At 34.6% G+C, this 19,085-nt stretch overlaps 2 protein-coding genes across 2 annotated transcripts; one reads left to right on the top strand and one right to left on the bottom strand.

The window, feature by feature from the left end:
• Nucleotides 1-229: 229 nt before the first annotated feature.
• LOC113504608 (kinesin heavy chain) lies at nt 230-12,806 on the top strand. The gene is made up of 19 exons (XM_026887001.1): nt 230-558; nt 2,444-2,615; nt 2,710-2,853; nt 2,936-3,079; nt 3,158-3,282; nt 3,678-3,931; nt 4,073-4,181; nt 4,256-4,390; nt 4,663-4,835; nt 5,123-5,312; nt 5,571-5,861; nt 6,194-6,355; nt 6,584-6,750; nt 6,915-7,016; nt 9,441-9,558; nt 9,652-9,879; nt 9,997-10,111; nt 10,194-10,307; nt 10,387-12,806. The coding sequence occupies exons 1-19, from the start codon at nt 412-414 to the stop codon at nt 10,395-10,397; spliced, it is 2,901 nt and encodes a 966-aa protein (XP_026742802.1). The 5' UTR covers nt 230-411; the 3' UTR covers nt 10,398-12,806.
• A 1,118-nt stretch (nt 12,807-13,924) lies between these two features.
• On the bottom strand, nt 13,925-19,085 carry LOC113504556 (sorting nexin-29-like). The gene is made up of 11 exons (XM_026886917.1): nt 18,915-19,085; nt 17,799-17,965; nt 17,598-17,725; nt 17,319-17,460; nt 17,131-17,237; nt 16,115-16,844; nt 15,906-16,029; nt 15,329-15,505; nt 15,028-15,168; nt 14,665-14,792; nt 13,925-14,562 (listed from the first exon to the last, which is right to left on the bottom strand). The coding sequence occupies exons 1-11, from the start codon at nt 18,915-18,917 to the stop codon at nt 14,472-14,474; spliced, it is 1,938 nt and encodes a 645-aa protein (XP_026742718.1). The 5' UTR covers nt 18,918-19,085; the 3' UTR covers nt 13,925-14,471.

Here is a 19,085-nt window from a genome sequence, read left to right as displayed (position 1 = left end):
TTTATTTGTGTAAATTTTAAGTGGTATGAAATGCAGTTGAGTTAATATTCAACTTATTTAATAATCTAAGATACGATTGTGTTAGAAAACAAGAGACTAGTTTTATGAATTTTAAAAATGTTAAGTCAAAAATTATGAATTTGCGAGTCTAATTACAAGTTCTGAACACAACGCGGTTGTAATCGATTTTTTCCCTTATGTTGGTTGCATGTCAATCGTTCCACCAATAAGACATTACAGGCCTTTCTTCTTCGAAGAATATGGCCGACATTTTGATATTGCTGTCATGAAGATTTTTCAGTGACAAAATTTTAACTTTGTAGTTCTTCATGCACGGTTTTATGTTCCCAAATCGTTTTATTTTTTAATTGCTTAGACGGTGTGTAGTGTAAGCTATTTTATTTTTGGAAAATGGCAGCTGATCGTGAGATTGCTGCCGAAGACAGCATCAGAGTAGTTTGCCGATTTCGGCCACTGAATGACTCTGAAGAAAAAGCTGGATCTAAATTTATTGTGAAATTCCCTTCTGGACCCGATGACAATTGCATTTCTATAGGGGTAAGTAAAATAATATTTATGTCTGCAGTGCTTTCCCCTATCATCGCCCTAAATTAGATCATGATGACTAATACATTACGAGTTGTTCACCTGCTACGAAATGGCCTTTCTTTTTCATTCCGCTTCGATGGTTATGAATATTGTCGTGTAAATTTAAAGAATCTTGACGAATAATCTTCTTATGAGCATAAACGTCTTTGTTTTGTCGAAAATCAATACAAATACCTCTTCGACCTTGACCTGAGTTGGTATACCACGAATTTAATTGAGATTTTTTGTGATGATTTGAATGAATTCATTGCAATACTCAATTGCTTTGTATAATTAAAAATGTTATACCTACCTACTTATAAATATAATAATGCGGTTTTAGAGATTAGAAATTGGTATTGCACTTTTTTTTCAATAATATTAATTCAAATAATAGAGGAATTTGCTGACATTACAATAATATGGTTTATTATAATTATATAAATATTGATTTCACTTCTTGTAATGAGATAAGTACTTAAATTCTTTATTAGTATGCTAATCATTAACATCATACTATGCATGCTGTTCATTACAGATATCACAATATGGTTGACCCAATTAACCTTATAATTTTATGTTAATTAAATAATAATAATCATAAACAGATATGAACATAGGTAAAATTTGTTGTACATGTTTTGAGTACTTATAAAAGAGCATAATGATAGATATGAATTAGAATTTAAAAAGTAAAAAAAAAACATGAAAAACTGATAATTTACTATACTACTTTAATAACTCACAAATGGGGGTACTTATAAATCAAAATCGAATGCTTTAAAATTAGCCAGTGAATCACTAAACTAATTTAAAATAAAAAAAAAATTGAGAAAATTTAGTCCAAAAATTAGGAAGGGAGGAGTCATGTTCAGTTTAAGAATTAAACAAGCTAGTTTGTCTAGGTGATGACGTCAGATACTTGACCTGATTCATCCAGTGTATAGTCTAATAACCCCGGTATGTTTATGTTTTTGCATTAGACTACAGTATACTGGGTATCAATGAACCACTCTTACAACAATCCTATATAGAATTAAGATAGTAATCATTTAGAAACATAAAGAAACTATAAGGTTTAGTAGAATATTCACATTATAAAAGACTTAAATTTATCACTATGCCTTAAAAAGCAGATACAGATTGTCATTATCAATCCATGTGACTTCTGTTGAATGCATATGTGTCTATTCAATTTGCATGTGTGCTAATTTAAAAATTGGTTTGAGTGAAAGTGTTAAAATTATGCAATTATTTTAACAGTCTACAATAGCTTTGTTATTTGAAAAAGATCTTGTTGTAGTTAGTGTAATTTATTTTATGCATGAAGTTGTCTACATTAACCTAAATGTTCTAATAAATATCTTTACTGGCTTTAAGTACCTTAATATATTAAAATACCTATTTAACTTTTTTGTACATTAGATTATTTAAATACCTTTTTTTAATATTAATTACATATATTACCAACATAGTCTGTTTACAAAATCAGATTAAAAAAAACTTGCTAATGACCTTAGTTGTTTGTTCTAGTTATTATTTATTCCAAGCATCTATACTTATAGATGAGCATTTTCTTTGTTTCTGCTCTATACATTCCTGAGAACAATAATTAATACATTGCTCATAATAGATTTACATCAAGACTTTTGTCTATTATGAACATAATTAATGACTGATACACTCATGTAATAAATTCTTAAACAACGTCTTGCACAGTACACAACAGTTATTTAGAATAAAACTTTCATAATAATTAAAACTTATGAATTGCATATTCAGGTATTTCATCACATCTTTATACTGTCTGAAATTTATGCAATAGAGTTTTAAGAATCTACAAATGTTTTTTTAGGGCAAAGTATACTTGTTTGACAAAGTATTTAAACCAAATGCAACCCAAGAAAAGGTCTACAATGAAGCTGCCAAGAGTATTGTATCTGATGTCCTGGCTGGCTACAACGGCACTATATTTGCTTATGGTCAGACCAGTTCAGGAAAGACACATACCATGGAAGGTGTCATAGGTCAGTGTACTACATTTATATAACTTATCTAATGGATGGAATGAATCTTTGTTAGTTAGAAATTCTTTACTCTTTATTTGTTAATGTTTTACAGGGGATCCAGGAAAACAGGGTATTATTCCACGGATTGTTAATGATATATTCAACCACATTTACGCCATGGAAGAGAATTTGGAATTTCACATTAAAGTCTCATACTTTGAAATTTACATGGACAAAATTAGGGACTTGTTGGATGGTTAGTAGACTAAATGTTGTTTTATACAAAATTTCAATAAGTGGTTTTATAACAAGGCTAACTAATTTCTATGTGTTTTTAGTATCAAAAGTGAACCTTAGTGTTCATGAGGACAAAAACAGAGTCCCATTTGTCAAAGGTGCTACTGAAAGGTTTGTGTCAAGTCCAGAGGAAGTGTTTGAAGTTATTGAGGAGGGCAAATCAAATCGACACATTGCAGTCACAAGTAAGTATCTAAAAATTTATTGAATGCAATTCAGTTGTGTTAATATGTTAAGTTATTAACTCCCTATTTTTACTTCAGACATGAATGAACATTCATCTAGATCTCATTCAGTCTTCCTCATAAATGTTAAGCAAGAAAACCTCGAGAATCAAAAGAAGCTTTCAGGCAAATTGTACTTGGTGGACTTGGCTGGTTCTGAAAAGGTATTTATAGTTAATGTTACTAAATATGTGTTGTATCATTCAACCTTCAATAGCTTATGCACTGTTCATATGAGGTAATTATAAAAGATAATAAATGTCTGAAAACGAAACTATAATTACTAACTTCATAAATCAGATTACCATTTCATTGTTTATTAGCAGTAAGTAGGCGATTGATGAGCCTTGGTTTTCTAGTGTTAGTGTTTAAATCATGTGAGTGTGAAATGTGCGTGATATCAACAACATATCTTAAAAATACTAAACAATGTCGATAAAATAAACAGATAATTATAATCGAAAAACTGAGTGAATATAGCAGTTTGCTCAATTAATGTTGGTTTAATTTAACAGAAAGTACGATTAGGAAATCGAGTTCATAATGCTATTTTTAACAGGTATCTAAAACTGGTGCTGAAGGTACAGTCCTCGACGAAGCTAAAAATATTAACAAATCATTGTCAGCTTTGGGTAACGTAATTTCGGCATTAGCTGATGGAAACAAGTCGCACATCCCGTACAGAGACTCAAAACTGACACGTATCTTACAAGAGTCACTTGGAGGAAATGCCAGGACCACCATCGTTATTTGCTGCTCCCCGGCTTCGTTCAACGAGAGTGAAACCAAGAGTACACTCGACTTTGGTAAAAGGTAAATTATTCATTTTATCAACTGTTTTTCATGATGAGTCATAAAAACTTGTGAATGCAATAGCGATTTACGCATAATTTATTGCATTTAATTTGTTCGATTTTAAGACGTAGCTATGGTAACACTTCATATTATTATTAGGGCAAAGACTGTCAAGAATGTCGTCTGCGTCAACGAGGAACTCACAGCTGAGGAATGGAAGCGTCGTTATGAGAGGGAGAAGGAGAAGGTGGCGAGGCTGAAGGGCAAGGTCTGTATAAAGCAAGCTAAAATTATTAATTATTGTTGTTGACATATTTCATAACATGTTATTGTAATTATTAGGTTGAGAAATTGGAGGCGGAGCTTAACCGCTGGCGTTCGGGTGAGACCGTACGAATTGAAGAACAAGTGAACTTGCAAGAAATTGAGGCTGTCACTCCTATTACGTCATTCATTGAGGAGAAACCACCAGCGGCGGTAAGTGTAAAAGTTTCGTAGTGTTTTATCACTGTGCTACAGAACACTTTATCTGTGCGAATCTGAAATTGTGTCTGCTTTCTGCTGGAAAGTTGTTAGTTCAGTCATTAGCGACAGTAGGTACAAGTTTTTAAAGCTTTGTATTCAAGACGCACAATGGGCCGACTTAGAGCCTACGTGCGGAAAAAGGAGCCCATCACCAAGCTTTGTATTTTTTGTATACTTTTCTCAAGTTTATTCAACATTCAACTTATGATCGATTTCTGTCGCAGCCTGTTCCTGTTGCTGTATCTAGCGCCGTCGAAGATGCAGCTATGCAAGGCAAGCTGGAGGCCCTCTACCAACAACTGGATGACAAAGATGAGGAGATCAACCAACATTCGCAGCTGGTGGAGAAACTCAAGGACCAGATGATGGAGCAGGAGGAGCTTATTGCTGGCACACGGTAAAAATACTTATTTCTTTACTTAATCAAAAAATATATAAGTCTATATTTTATGTCTGAAGTATCTGAACAACAATAGTTATCAGAAAAGAAAGTCAAACAGTTTATTTCGTACTGTTATCTACATATCTGATTTGGATTCTGATTGTTACAATTTTGACAATTAATACGCAATTAACATGGTCATGCATTTTTTATCATAGAAGTAATATCTTTTCTTAGCACATACTATTTGGCAGCGTTAAAATGTTAGGGGAGTAACATTAAGTTTTCTCAATTTCTATTAGGCGCGACTACGAGGCCCTGCAAGGCGACATGAACCGCATCCAGCAGGAGAACGAAGCCGCCAAGGAGGAGGTGAAGGAAGTGCTGCAAGCTCTCGAGGAGCTCGCCGTCAACTACGACCAGAAGTCGCAGGAGGTTGACAGCAAGAGCCGCGAGTGCGACCAGCTCTCCGAGGAGCTCCAGGCTAAGCAGGTAGGCATACATCTCTTGAGCTAACTCTAATATATTTTTTTGTACCTTTAGTACATAGAGATCACACAAGTAGCATGTGAAACTCGACGATTACATAAATTGTAACAAAACCTGTCTAAGATGAATTGCTTACTATATGTTAATATTTATAATTGCCACAAGCATAAATGGGGAATGATCTTGAAAGGCAGTTAGTAAAATCCTCTATACAATAAAGAAGTAAGTGATTGTTTGAAACTGACTGATATTTTCCCTCAGAGTGCTTTGGCCAGCGCTACTTCAGAGCTTCAGCAACTCCGCGACCTGTCGGCACACCAGCGCAAGCGTATCGCCGAGCTTCTGACGAATCTGTTGCGCGACCTGGCCGAGATCGGCGCCGCCGTCGGAGGCTCCGAGCTGGACTTCAAGCTGAACGTGGACACTGTCGGCAAGCTCGAGGAGGAGTTCACCGTCGCCCGTCTGCACATCAGCAAGATGAAGAGCGAGGTTAAGAACATCGTGCAGCGCTGCCATTCGCTCGAGTCCGCTAACATTGACGCCAACCAAAAGGTGAGGTTTCGTTTTAATTTTGCTTTTTACGATGTTGCCATGACGTGATCTTTTTTTTATTATTATTATTATTATTTATTTATTGGTATAAAGGTACAATGAACAAAAACATACTAAAGATGCAAACATAAACTCATTCGAGTTTTACCGTACATTAGTAAATTTAGTAGATTGCATATATTTGTGATTCGCGTTGATTGTCGTAATCGTTAATAATCTAGAATCCTAGATAATTGACATAATTTAAATAGCGTTAACATTGTTTTTATTTTTAGTATGTAGTTACATTTTTCTTACAAGAAATATTATTCTAAAATTATTGTTTTGATTAGATCGAGGAGTACGAGCGCTCGCTGGGCGAGTGCCGACTGCTGATCTCGCAGCACGAGGCTCGCTGCGCGTCGCTGGCGGAGTCCATGCGCGAGGCCGAGAACAAGAAGCGACAACTCGAGGAGGCAGCCGACGCTCTGCGCGAGGAGTGCGCCCGGCTTCAGGTACCTACTACGTTTTCATTACAGTTAAAAAGGTATCCTATTTTATTTATAGTCTTTAGAAGGAAAATAAGTAGTTGGTATTCATTTTCAGTATCACACTTATTACTACTTATTTTAAAGGAATAGTAAAATAAAAAGTCTTCAGTATCCAGATGATACTAGAGATTTCCTAAGAATCAAGAAATAGATTTTCGACCCTGAGTGATGTTGTCGTGTGTGGTTGCGCAGGCGGCGGAGCGCGTGCAGCTGGCGGCGGCGGAGCAGCGCGCGGACTCGCAGGTGCGCAGCGCGCTGGAGGCGCAGCTGGAGCAGCTGCGCGCCGCGCACGCCTCGCAGCTCGCCGCGCTGCGGGACGAGCTGGCCGCGCTGCAGCGCCAGAACCAGGAGCTCAAGGAGTACGCGCCACATACTACTTACTGCTTACACACCGCCGACACTAACACTCACCTGCTCAGGATTATCTTAACAAAAGTTATCATCCTCATTTTTACAGATGGAGAATCGAAACAACCTCGGGTTTACTATACCATGACATACTAATGTAATGTTTTGTTCACAGCACTTACCAGGAACTCACGCTGGCTCGCCAGCAACTCCAGGACGACTACGAGAAGCTGAAGCGCGAGGAGGCCGACAAGTCGGCTAAACTCAAGGAACTCATGTTAGTGTCACGATCCCCCCGACGTACTCTTGATAAAGCTGAGAAAGAGGTGGTCAATCAGCAGATGGTATTAAAAGAGGAGGGCGATCACTTTAGGGATTACATCTTATCGCCAAAAAGGGAGAAACTAGGATTCTCGTATGGAATGGGCCTCGATATAGAGAAAGCTTCCGCCAAAGAGGAAAAGTCGCTCTCGGCAATCCCCAAGTCCCACAGTCCCCGCCATTCCTGCAACATCCACCCCCTCCAACTACATTTACTTATATCTGTCACCATGATCCTCCTCACCCATCGCTACCCACAGATTGTTGTTTTGGTTTAAGCTTTGTAACTTATTTTCTGTGATATCTACATGGATCTCTTAACACTAGACAATATTGTTTGCAGTGCCTTTAAAAATATTATATGCAGCAATAATTAAACGGCAACACCTGAATTGGTTATAGTTGTGAAGTAAGGTTATTATACCAAACTTTATTTTCAAATAATTCGAACGGAACCAATTCAGGTTGCTGATAATTTAACTTGAATAGATTGCTGAACAATAATGTTGATGACCATAGCTCAATTGATTTGTGTGAGAGATCCATAAATGTATTTAATGTATTAATAATGACGCTACCCATGACTAACACAACTGGTTTACATTGTTTGACTGTAGTAACAGTACAAAATATCTAATCATAAAGTATTATAGTTCAATGTAAGCCAGTTGCTATTTTATTTATTGTTGTTTTGATATTCAAGACGACTAGTTTCGTATTTTTTATGCATTTTCGATGCTTCGCTTTTAAAGACTAATCATTACACTAGTCAATGAAGCATTTAATACCTAGTCAATCTTAGGTAATTTATTTTGTAACGTTTATTTTGCTTGAGAGATTCGTATTTATGTATGTTGTAGTGATTTGCTAACTTGTAGCATGTTGTATTATAATCGTTAGTATTGATTGAGCATGAACTTGTTATCAAAATGTGAATCTTATACTCGATACCTAACCTTATAAGAAATAACCAATATCGTTAGGGATAACCGCGTTGTGATCGTTTCGGTTGTTGATGTTAATATTACGTAACCAAATATCAGCTTTATTTAACAGTTAAGCATTTTACGTTATTATAAATTACACTGCCTTAATGCGTTGTTTAGTAGGTAATCATGTTTATGCAGCTATAAACTTTGTTTAATATACTTTTTAAAAAGTATTATCTAGATCTAAACACTAATAATAGTGTACTCTATGAACCCCTAGTCGTTTGTTAGAACAGCTTATCTGCTGTAATACGTGTATAAGTTAGTGACTAAATTAGAAAATGTTAATGCTTGCACAAATAAGTCGCGAAAGTAAACGAAGCAGAAAATTGAAATCTTTATTTAAAACAATATTTTCCTGTAAATATATCTGTAAATATCTTGAATGTTTGTATAGAGAGTTGGCAAGTAATATTTTTATCAAAATATTTTTTTATACAATTTGAAAACCGTTATAGCTAGTTCGCATGGATAATATCCTGTTTCGGTACAATAGTGCGCATCTTATCTTGTTTGTCCATGTAAGATCGTACACTAAATCAAATATACTACAAACAATTAGGATAAGATGAAACATAGGTATATTACATTATTATTATCAAACAGGCTATATGGAACCATTTAGTAATAACTAGGTTTATAACTGCCCTGTCTGTTTTAAGGCATATATAATAAGGATAACCACTACCATTCCAAAGGCATTTATCACGAAATATTGCATTTATGTATGATTTTGAACTGCATGCGACATTGTTCATTCCACTCCGAAATCACCTATTTAGTATTAATGGCATTTTACCATATTGTTCCTAGTGTCCATGTCACTTCCCCTAGTCTGTGTGCACTCAAACTGCCGAAGAGTGATTGTCGCCTCCATGTGTTTAAGATACCGCCAGTAATGTTGTGCTAATTTTTACCAAGCCCCGATAAAGTATACAACTGTTTGGTTATTTGCTAGTAACTTAAACACACCAGGCGTACCTTTGGTCTAGCAATTTAATCGATGCAATGTTAGAATATACCTATTTATATTCACTATTCTAGATTAAATTGCTTTAAAGAAGCGACAAAATGTGAATGTGATACACATTTATAATCAATGTAAGTATGAGTAGACGTAGTGCGAGGTCTTGTAACGCCTTACGCTTTTTTACTTTTTGAGTTGTCATTTTATTCCGCACGTATCCCATTCATATTCATTCTGCCGAGGGTTGGCATTTTCAAAAAAAAAAAACATTCGGCCTAACTACAAGGAGCGGCGATTTATATGGATGGGTGCGTGCCGGAAGTTAGATAACTCACGTCTATTCGCAGGTAATAACCGGTGCCCATTAACTACCATTACAGTTCTTAGTTTTACAACATTATAATGTTGAATATTTGATGTTTAGTCAAAGCGTCGAACGGCGTGAACAGGCCCGCGCAGATCTCAAAGGTTTGGAAGACACCGTGGCCAAGGAGCTGCAGACACTGCACAATCTGCGCAAACTGTTTGTGCAGGACTTGCAGGTCAGTACTTTAAAATTCCTGTACAATGTCTTACTGTACTTTGTATATTTGCTTGCATTTAAAAACAAATATATTATTATGTACTGCTTTTAGGCAAGGATAAAGAAGTCCAACAACTCGGAGGAAGGCGCAGAAGAAGAGGGTGGTTCATTAGCTCAAAAGCAAAAGATCTCATTCTTGGAGAACAACTTGGAACAGCTGACAAAGGTGCACAAGCAGCTGGTGCGCGACAACGCAGACCTGCGTTGTGAAGTGCCCAAGCTTGAGAAGCGTCTGCGCGCCACTATGGAGCGCGTCAAGGCATTGGAAACTGCTCTCAAGGTAATTTTACACGTCTATTTAAGACTTGTTAATGCTTATCTATATTTTTGTGTAATTTAAAATTTCCCAATAACTTCATATATAAAGGATGTTAACTATCCCCTGTTCTGTTTATAGGAAGCAAAGGACGGTGCTATGCGTGACCGCAAGAGATATCAATTCGAAGTCGACAGAATTAAGGAAGCTGTGCGAGCTAAGAACCTCGCTCGGCGAGGACCGCAAGCTCAAATCGGTACGGAAACATAAAGCAATAAAACAACAGTGATCATTGTCATTTTGAATATTTACTAATGCTCTCATGGTTGATATTACAGCCAAACCCATCCGCGCTGGCGGTGGCCACCTCGTGGGCGGTGGAGCTCCCGGCGTGGTCCGGCCGGCGCCTGCGCAGGACATCAAACGGAAATCAATTATTGTTGGCGCCCGAGGTAAGCCGTTATTACATAATTTTACATTAAGATCTACTTCGTAACTATAGTCATAAAATAAAATGCTTTCTTGTTCCAGATGAGAGTTGAAGAGGTAGCAATTACATCATAGAGAATTTAAATGAAACTTCATAGATGTACCTTACAGGGGCGAGGAAATAATTCTTTTAAAATCGTAACCGTTATATAACTATGTGTTTATGGAAAGCCTAATAATAAGTGCAACAAAAAAAAAGAAAAATATTTGGTAGTATTCTCCTAGGCTTAATCATTTGGGCTACCTTATAATTAACGTCTATAAGTGCACATGGATTTAGAACAGTTAATAGCTTTCTGCGATATAATATGTCAGGTTTCATATAAATTCGATAAAGTACCAGTTCTAAAAGTATTACGGTTTAAGCAAACTTGAAGCTTAAATTGTCTTTTGATGTTGCTATTTTTAAATCAGATAAAATATTTTTATGAAATGACAAAAAGTATTAATTTAGTTTCCCATTATGGATGCTTAAACTCGATTTAAATGTACTATGAATTTTGAGATTATTAATCCTAATGAGGAAGAAATGTGGCCAACTGAGAAGTGAGCAATCATTCAGTACAAAGAAATACCGAGCCAGTTACCAATTTGTGTCGAAGTAAGCGGGATATAACTACACTCATTTCTTTCTCATATGGATTTTAAACAATTATTTCCAAGATGCAATATCTCGTTATCTTTAAGAATATGCTGTGAATTAATTGCAGACTTGCATATGCTGCCGCACAAATAAAGTAAAAACTAAAAAACGTAAAAAAAAAGTATATTAATATGTGTTACTGTCGGCCCGTGTTATCAATTCCACGTGTGGTGGCAAATGCAGAGCAGTGTGCATCTTCAATGTGTAGTTGTAGTTTAAGCTTCTTTAATATATATTTTTATATATTGTGATAAGCGTTGATATGCCGACATGCGAGCATTTATTTAGTTAACGAAACGAAAGCCTTTGGTATATGTTCACAAGGTGTCATGAGTGATAACGAGAAGGTTCATACATATTCAGATTAACATTTCAGGTATCCATTCATACCCAGTGAGTTTGCATTGGTTTCATGTGCGTGTGCCTGGACGACTTGCTACAACAAGCAAGTTCACTGTCACTAGGCACGGTGTGCGTCAGATTGACATGCGATTCGAGTTTAGTGGGTGATTTTTATATTCCTCAATGAATATGAAAATCTCTTTCAACTAATCACATTTAGCTCCAGTGACTTTAAATATAAAAGTGTAACATTACTGTTACTGCTTATGAAACAATATTAGTAACACACATACATAGTCTTGCAACGTAGCTTAGGTTATCATTCATTGCACCTTTCGCTTAGTCTCACTACTGCGCGACACCTTCACGTTAGCTTGTGAGCTGTGATGTTTTTTTTAGCAAATATTTTACTTTTGTATTGCGCCTGTCTTGTAACTGTCTCAGTAGTAATGTTAGTCACTAAGTTACAATATCGGCTCTTATAATATAGTCCGTAACAGTTAAGAGTTATTTTTAATGAAATATATGGTATACTTCACTTTGAATCACTGTCAGACTTGTATTTACAGGAGGAATAAAAAGCTTTGAAAACATCGACATTTAACATAGTATGTTTGGATTGGTTAAAGTTCTCTATTTGCTTTAGGACGCATCAGCTTCGCAGTAGATCTGTAACTTATATAAGTACTTATAAATTAATCACGGCGGATCACAGCCCGGTGAGGCTGGCTACATACAGACTCGACAACGGTGTAGTAGCCATTGTCTGGCTGAATCCTTTGAGGAGTTATGGAACTAAAGCCGAATAAATAACCACAAAACCAAAGATAAATCACAATTTTTAGGTTTATTGTTCCACATTAATTAACAGCGGAAATTTTATGTAAGCCCCGAATTACTCAATGGTTCCAAAGCTCCTTAGTGTGTTGCAATACATTTATATCGTTTAGATGTAAAGTTGTAGTAAATTATTTCACACTTAATTTAGATAAATGATGTTTATCATATTTTATTTATTGTACTACATAAAACTAAATTATCTCGTTTCGTTCACTTTTAAAGTGAACTAAATGCGCTTTTTTATATACCTCTACTTACATTATTTTAAAATCATGATCAAATACATATATTTTGCATTCAAAATTAGAGATGCCTGCAAAGATGCATTCCACGAGGAAAGCACATTGTGTCTTTGTTAATCTTTAAGATTAGTTGTTTTGTCAAAATGTAGTTAAATGAGGCTAACCTCGGTTTCCACTCGCCTGTTGCATAGATAGCTCTAGCCGGAGGTCCACGCGACTCGGACGCGCCCAATGGTGGGCAACCCCAAACCGACAGGCTTGCCTTTGCACCAAGTGATTTAGTTTGTATTGACATCTTTTGTATCATGTATTTTAATATATGGAAAATTCTCAGGAAAGTGTTTTCTTGATTTTTTTTATTTATTATGAAATAAAATCATGAATTTATTTGCTAAGTTGTATTTTATTCCTTTCCAATCCGGTCCTCTTATTAAATACGCATTTTGGTATAAAAATAACAATACTACCAACTGTAGCGCCTTAGATATCACACCAATATTGCAATATAGCAAAAGTTTGTGAGTGTAATTTCAATCAAACGGCTAGAGTAATTTGAATAAATTCCGGTAAAGCGATAACTGACATACTTGATTAACACATGGAGATAGGTACTAATGCACTAGTACGTCGAAGAGTTAAGTCAATACATTCGTCGCTCCTCTCTGTCTATGTATATACATTGTCTCGTAGTTGCAGAGATAAGCATATGCTTAAGTCTGCAACTACGAGACAGATTGTCAAGCAATTTTTTTAATAGGTATATATATGTATATATGTTCCTCTTATCTATACTTCTATATACTAATATATAAAGCTGAAGATTTCGATTGCTTGTTTGTTTGAACTGGTTCAAATTGAATAATTATTTTTGTGTTCAATAGACCATTCATTGAGGAAGGTTTTAGGCTATATAACATCACGCTGCAACTAATAGGAGCGAAGATGCAATGGAAATGTGGCAAAAACGGGGTAAAATATTCATCTTCGAAGGCCTCCGTTCATAAATGCCTATGATATATCTTCTAACCACGCGGACGAAGTCGCGGGCAACAGCTAGTGTATAATATATGTACATACACAATAAAGTGGAAAAATATTGATCATTTTACAAGTTTCTAATGAAAGGCAAAAGGGCAAATTTATTACGTTTTCCATGCAAAGCCTGGCTGCACTGAACGAGATAGATCAACATTCTACTTAGCCTAAAATGTGTTGAAACGTCAGCTGGCATGTTAGTAATCGCTGCAAAGACTACTTGCATTTACGAGTGCGAAGCCGCGGGCAGAAGTTAGTAAACAGGATTTTGCTTCAGAAAGCAAATTGATTCTAGTTTTCTTGAATTAATTAGATAAAACTTAGCTATTTAAGTAGTTCATATTTGGTGGTCCTCCTCAAATTAGATTATTTGGAAGCCCCTGCAGTAGCGTATTGAAATATCACTAATCGTGCTTAACTCATGTGCGATTAGACGTATTTCAATGAAATCCATGTAGGTTAATAATAAAACAAGTTATCTAGATTACTTGGTAGTTTACTGATAAATTACATTTTCTACTTTCCAATAACATGTATAAAATATTTCGTACATAGGTAACACATGTTTGCTTATCAAGAGAACTATAACATTTCAACTTATAAAGCAAAGGAGAAGTGCGTTTAGTAAATTAATAAATATATTATCTACAAGACATTAAATCATTTTGTACAATTGTAAACTATAATAAATAATACTATGTTTATTGCAGGAAGATATTATTACATCAATAATTTAAATCTCTTCTTTCAAAATCTAAATAAATTATATACATTTTATTTTGTCTACATATTTTATACACACGTGCATATTCTATTCGTTTTATATGAAAACATTACAAGCCTAATTTAAACTAGTTCTTTAGAATTATTATCGTTACAACAAGGTGATATAAAAATAATAAGTTTGTTTTTGGTATCCTATCTCTGTAAAATATCAGATAGACTATTTTAAAACTATGAAATGTACTATTTTTGACAATTATATGTAGCCAAAAGTATAGTCTTTGGCAGTGAAACATTAGTAATCATAGTGCATTATAAGATGCAACGGAATCATTCGACTGTTGACGGTCGAGGATGTGATTAATACCATTTTCCTTTATGGTAGATGACGTTCTGAAATTAGAAAACAAACATCAATTATAATGTACAATTTAAACAAGATATTGAAATAATGCAAAATGGTAGAAAACCAGTAGTAACTCAGTTTAAACATACCCAAAGAAAGGTAACAAGGTGATGAGTTGTGCGCGGTTGGTGCAGATTCTAAGCTCGGGCAAGACGAGTAAGATGTGGCGCAGATATGCTTGTAGAGCCACGCGACGTTGTTCCACCAAATGAGCGTCCTTTAAAATACATTGTTTTAGTCAACCAAAATAAAGAATACCATCACTACCTGTAAATCGAATAGCTTAGATGACCCCCGTGGTTGTAACCGCATTGTATGAAAAAGTTTAATAGCCTGTGTCAGTAATTGGATTATCTAGCTCTAGATTAGCGCATTCGACCAAAGTAATTATGATGCCAGATAATTAAACTTGTCATTATAAATATCATAATTTGATTTATAAGGGTACTTACACGCTTTCGCAACGTTTTTTTGGGCGGAAATTTATAAGTAGCTATGTCAGGGTGACATTTTTTTAGTTGCGTATGCAGCTCATGGAACTTGGCATATCTGTGATATACATTCCATTCTTCTGACCCTATCTTAAGAAATATCTGAAAATATTTAATATAATATGATACTATTTAATTTGTGGAATTATATGGTCTCTTAATAATTGTTATCATTTTAATTTTGTTAAATAATAGTTTCAGAGGTAAAATTAGCTGCGTTGGTGAGTACTCAAATTCGAGTAGCCCATCAATCGTTACGTACCTGGTAAACATGGTATGAATGTGTTTTCTTTCCAACCAGGAATGCACTGGGAATATGCGCCTTTACATTGGACTCGGGATAATCTAGTACTTCCAACGCGGATATACTCTCGTACTCTTGCAGTCGTTGTTGTAAATGCTGATTAAACTCCATAAGTTCTGCATGCATCTCAGCAACCTGCAAAGTTTGAATGATTATCTATAATTTTATACTAAGCTATTTTATTTTTATTAATTCCAACTGTTTTTTATTATACCCAAAGGTTGACTGGTAGATAATGCCTCGCGGCATTAAGTCCGCCTTATGTACCACAATTGTACGTAAAAGATTAAATAAATAAATAAATAAATATAGCGATCGCCGCAAATAATTATTTATTCATGATATTTGACCAATATTTTATGTGCATTTTAAATATGCGGCTTGTCTTATGTTCCACGTCTAATAAACACAGTTTTAAGTGAGTGAAAAAAAATAAGAAGTTGTGATACACTTGTTTACAAAAAGTAACAGTTTCCATATTGAACTAGCTGTTTGGTATGATTTTTACAAGAAATTCAGTTTTATTGATGCTTACCTGTACCAGTTTCCTTTCATACTGATCTACTTCTGAACTATCGCCGTTATCTCCTTTTAAAGCTTTTCCTAGTTCTACGGCGGACATGTAGTTACGTAATTGTTCCTTTAATCTATCATTTTCTCTGTAAATAGGGTAATATTGACATTATATATCACAACCTTTTTTCTTTTTTAATTATTAAGACAAATTTATCAAGTATAACTCACTTGCTTAAATCCAATACAACAGTTTCCAATTTACTTATTTTTTCTTTGCTCGCTACTTCCAACTGAGTGTATCTTATTTGCAGATTCATATATTCTTTTTCCTTATTGTCTAAGACTGTATTCATTGATTTATCGTCGGGAGCACTTTCGTCTTCAGTAAAACATAGTTCTAGACATGAAGTGCTCCCATCAATACTTCCCGCTACCTCCTCACTGTCACTCTCAGATATTTTTAAATTATTAACACTTAATTCTGAGACATCATCCTTAATTACATTATTAACATCTATACTGTTGGAAGAGGAGAATATTTCCTTTGCACATTCTGAGAGTTTCGTTAAAATCTGTGAAGGACTGTCGATAGATTTGACACTGTCTGGAAAGAAGTGTCTGAAACTACTTCTGTACTCGGAACTAGAGGGTTCGCTACTTGATGCTACAATCTTAGGGTCAGGCGAGTTCAGACAAGTAGCTGGCGCACTGTTCCATGTTGCATTACCCGCTTGTTCCGGGGGTACTGAAGCTTTAGTTTTACTAGCTGCAAGGGTTTTCTTTTCGTTAGTGTCGAAAGATATAACTTGGCGTAATGGTTTTCGTTTTAAGTTGCTGGATGACTTTACAGGTACTGGCAAAGGTATCACATGTTCAGCTTTATTTGTATGATTAGCCTGCTGTGAATCATTCAGTTCTGGTCTGTCTATTGATAACGCAAACAGAACAGTTGATAAGCCTGAAACAATGTAATGTTGATTTATTTATCCAATATCATTAGTAGATTGAGTATGAAGTAGGTCTATTTGATATTCAGTTGGACTGGACCTACTTCTAAAACATTGATATACAATGATATGAATAATGTATCCATATTTCAATTATTTCACAAAATGGAACTAAAGATATGTAAATAAAAATCTATCCCTATTATATATATTTATAGACATACATTAGTAATCATTAAAATATGAACCAACCATTCAGCATACACAAGCATGATTCAGAGAATAAACATAACTTACCTGCTGCCAAGCTTGGAAGCAACTGTGATGTTTCTGCATCTCTGACTAAAGCACCTTCTTCATAATATTCCATAAGCAAACCATGAGCCACCCAGCTCTGTAGATACCTAAAACAATACACACCATTAACAATGCTAATACTTTAATTTTATACATGATATTAATAATAAAACTGGGATAAATTGTACCTGTCCAGAGATCTCTCATTTAAAGCTGCTCTGAGAAATGCCCTGAAGTACCCAAGTGGTGTATTAATATTCGTAAGAATCTTAAATCTTTCTTTTTCATGTTTTGTTAGGTGTAAGCAAGTATAGCTCCATAAAGAATTACCTGCAACAAAATAATTCCTGACTGTCATAAATCTGAATATTAATGATCAGAATATGCTTTAAATATTGTGTCGTCTAAGCATGTGTTAAAGCAAATCTATTTTCAAGTGCTCTTGTAATTATACAATATTATCTTACCAACATTAACAATATTAAAAGTGAAGTTTAAACCTGCTGTAACCAAATTTTGAATTGCAGAGTTTGACAAATTAGTCCTAATGCCATGGCTAAGCAATTTCTCCCATTTTTCGCACAGTTGTGCTATTCTGAAATAATCACCAGTTAAAACTTATTGTTAGAACCTGTTTCTGTTTTATTTTAATAGTTTATATGTGATACCTTATGTCATCTTCTGTTGCTAACTCTGATTTCCCTCCAAAACGGCTTTGGCAGTTGTGTACACAGTTGTTCAATTCTTGCTGAATAATTTTGCCATTTTCAATCCGTTTTTTCAGCTCCTCTTTATTGTCTATAGCATTGGCAATTGTATTCAGTATTTTGCTATTCTGAAAATTTGTCCATTGAAATGTTTTTATTACTGTAGGTTTGAGTTGAAGGCTAGATTAAATTAAATCAATAAGATGAACGCTAGATTGACTTAAGTAATTTAGTATACAAAACATTCATCACACATAGTTACACCAATTAGCATTGAAACTGTAAATGTTTTCCAGACTATTACAAAAATAAATGCTCATAATGACTTGTGTAATATCCAGTTATACTTTCAACTTACAGTTTTTTAATGAATGCTAGCTAAAAAAATCATAACTTAGAAAGTTAATAGCATTTTTGCAAAAATAGACACAATGATCTGAATACATAATATTAGTAATATAAATAATAAATGTATTATATTTCTTACAGGATGTAGGATGAAGTTTCATGTCCATGATTTGAAGAGTAACCTAATTACTTATAGTATAACAAGTTTAAAGGTCAATAAAACACAGGACCCTACTCAAACATTTATATGAAAAGTACAAATGCTTAGCAATTGAGCAATAACTTCTAATATTTTCTCTTATCACTGTTTTAACTTCACAAAATTTGCCATAGGCTCTGGTGATGAATAGTTATAAACCCTTCAGGGACTACACATGTAAAACCATTTATGATGTTAATGTTATCTTTTATTGTTATTCTGAGAGTAGGAGCACCAATATATGAATCATACCACAGTCGTTGATTAAGAGAATTTGTCATAGATCTATAGCACTAACACTTTTATTGTATACATCCCATCTGAACAACCTGTCATAGTAATATTATTGTAACGTTTTCACGATATATTTACGTTAGATAGCAGCAAACAGTCCTACTTGAAATATGAAATTCTATGCCATTCAAGAATCATCATAGTTCAAGGGTATCCATAACAAATTAATTAAGATTCTTATTTACCTGACTCTACATAACTTCATTACTAAATAAATAAGATAGGACATTCCTTACCATTATAACTTCACACCGTAATTAGATCATTAAAAATTTCAATTTTTTTATAATTATTTTAACACAAAAACATTTAAGCAGTCACAATTTTATGTAAACATGATTTATTTATATTCCTATTCGTTGTATTTGTGACATGACAAGTATTGTCAGTAAGTCAGTTTGAACTTG

Source organism: Trichoplusia ni, chromosome 22 (assembly GCF_003590095.1).
Source record: "Trichoplusia ni isolate ovarian cell line Hi5 chromosome 22, tn1, whole genome shotgun sequence".
Taxonomy (NCBI): domain Eukaryota; kingdom Metazoa; phylum Arthropoda; class Insecta; order Lepidoptera; family Noctuidae; genus Trichoplusia; species Trichoplusia ni.
This window is presented reverse-complemented; position numbering and strand designations above follow the sequence as displayed.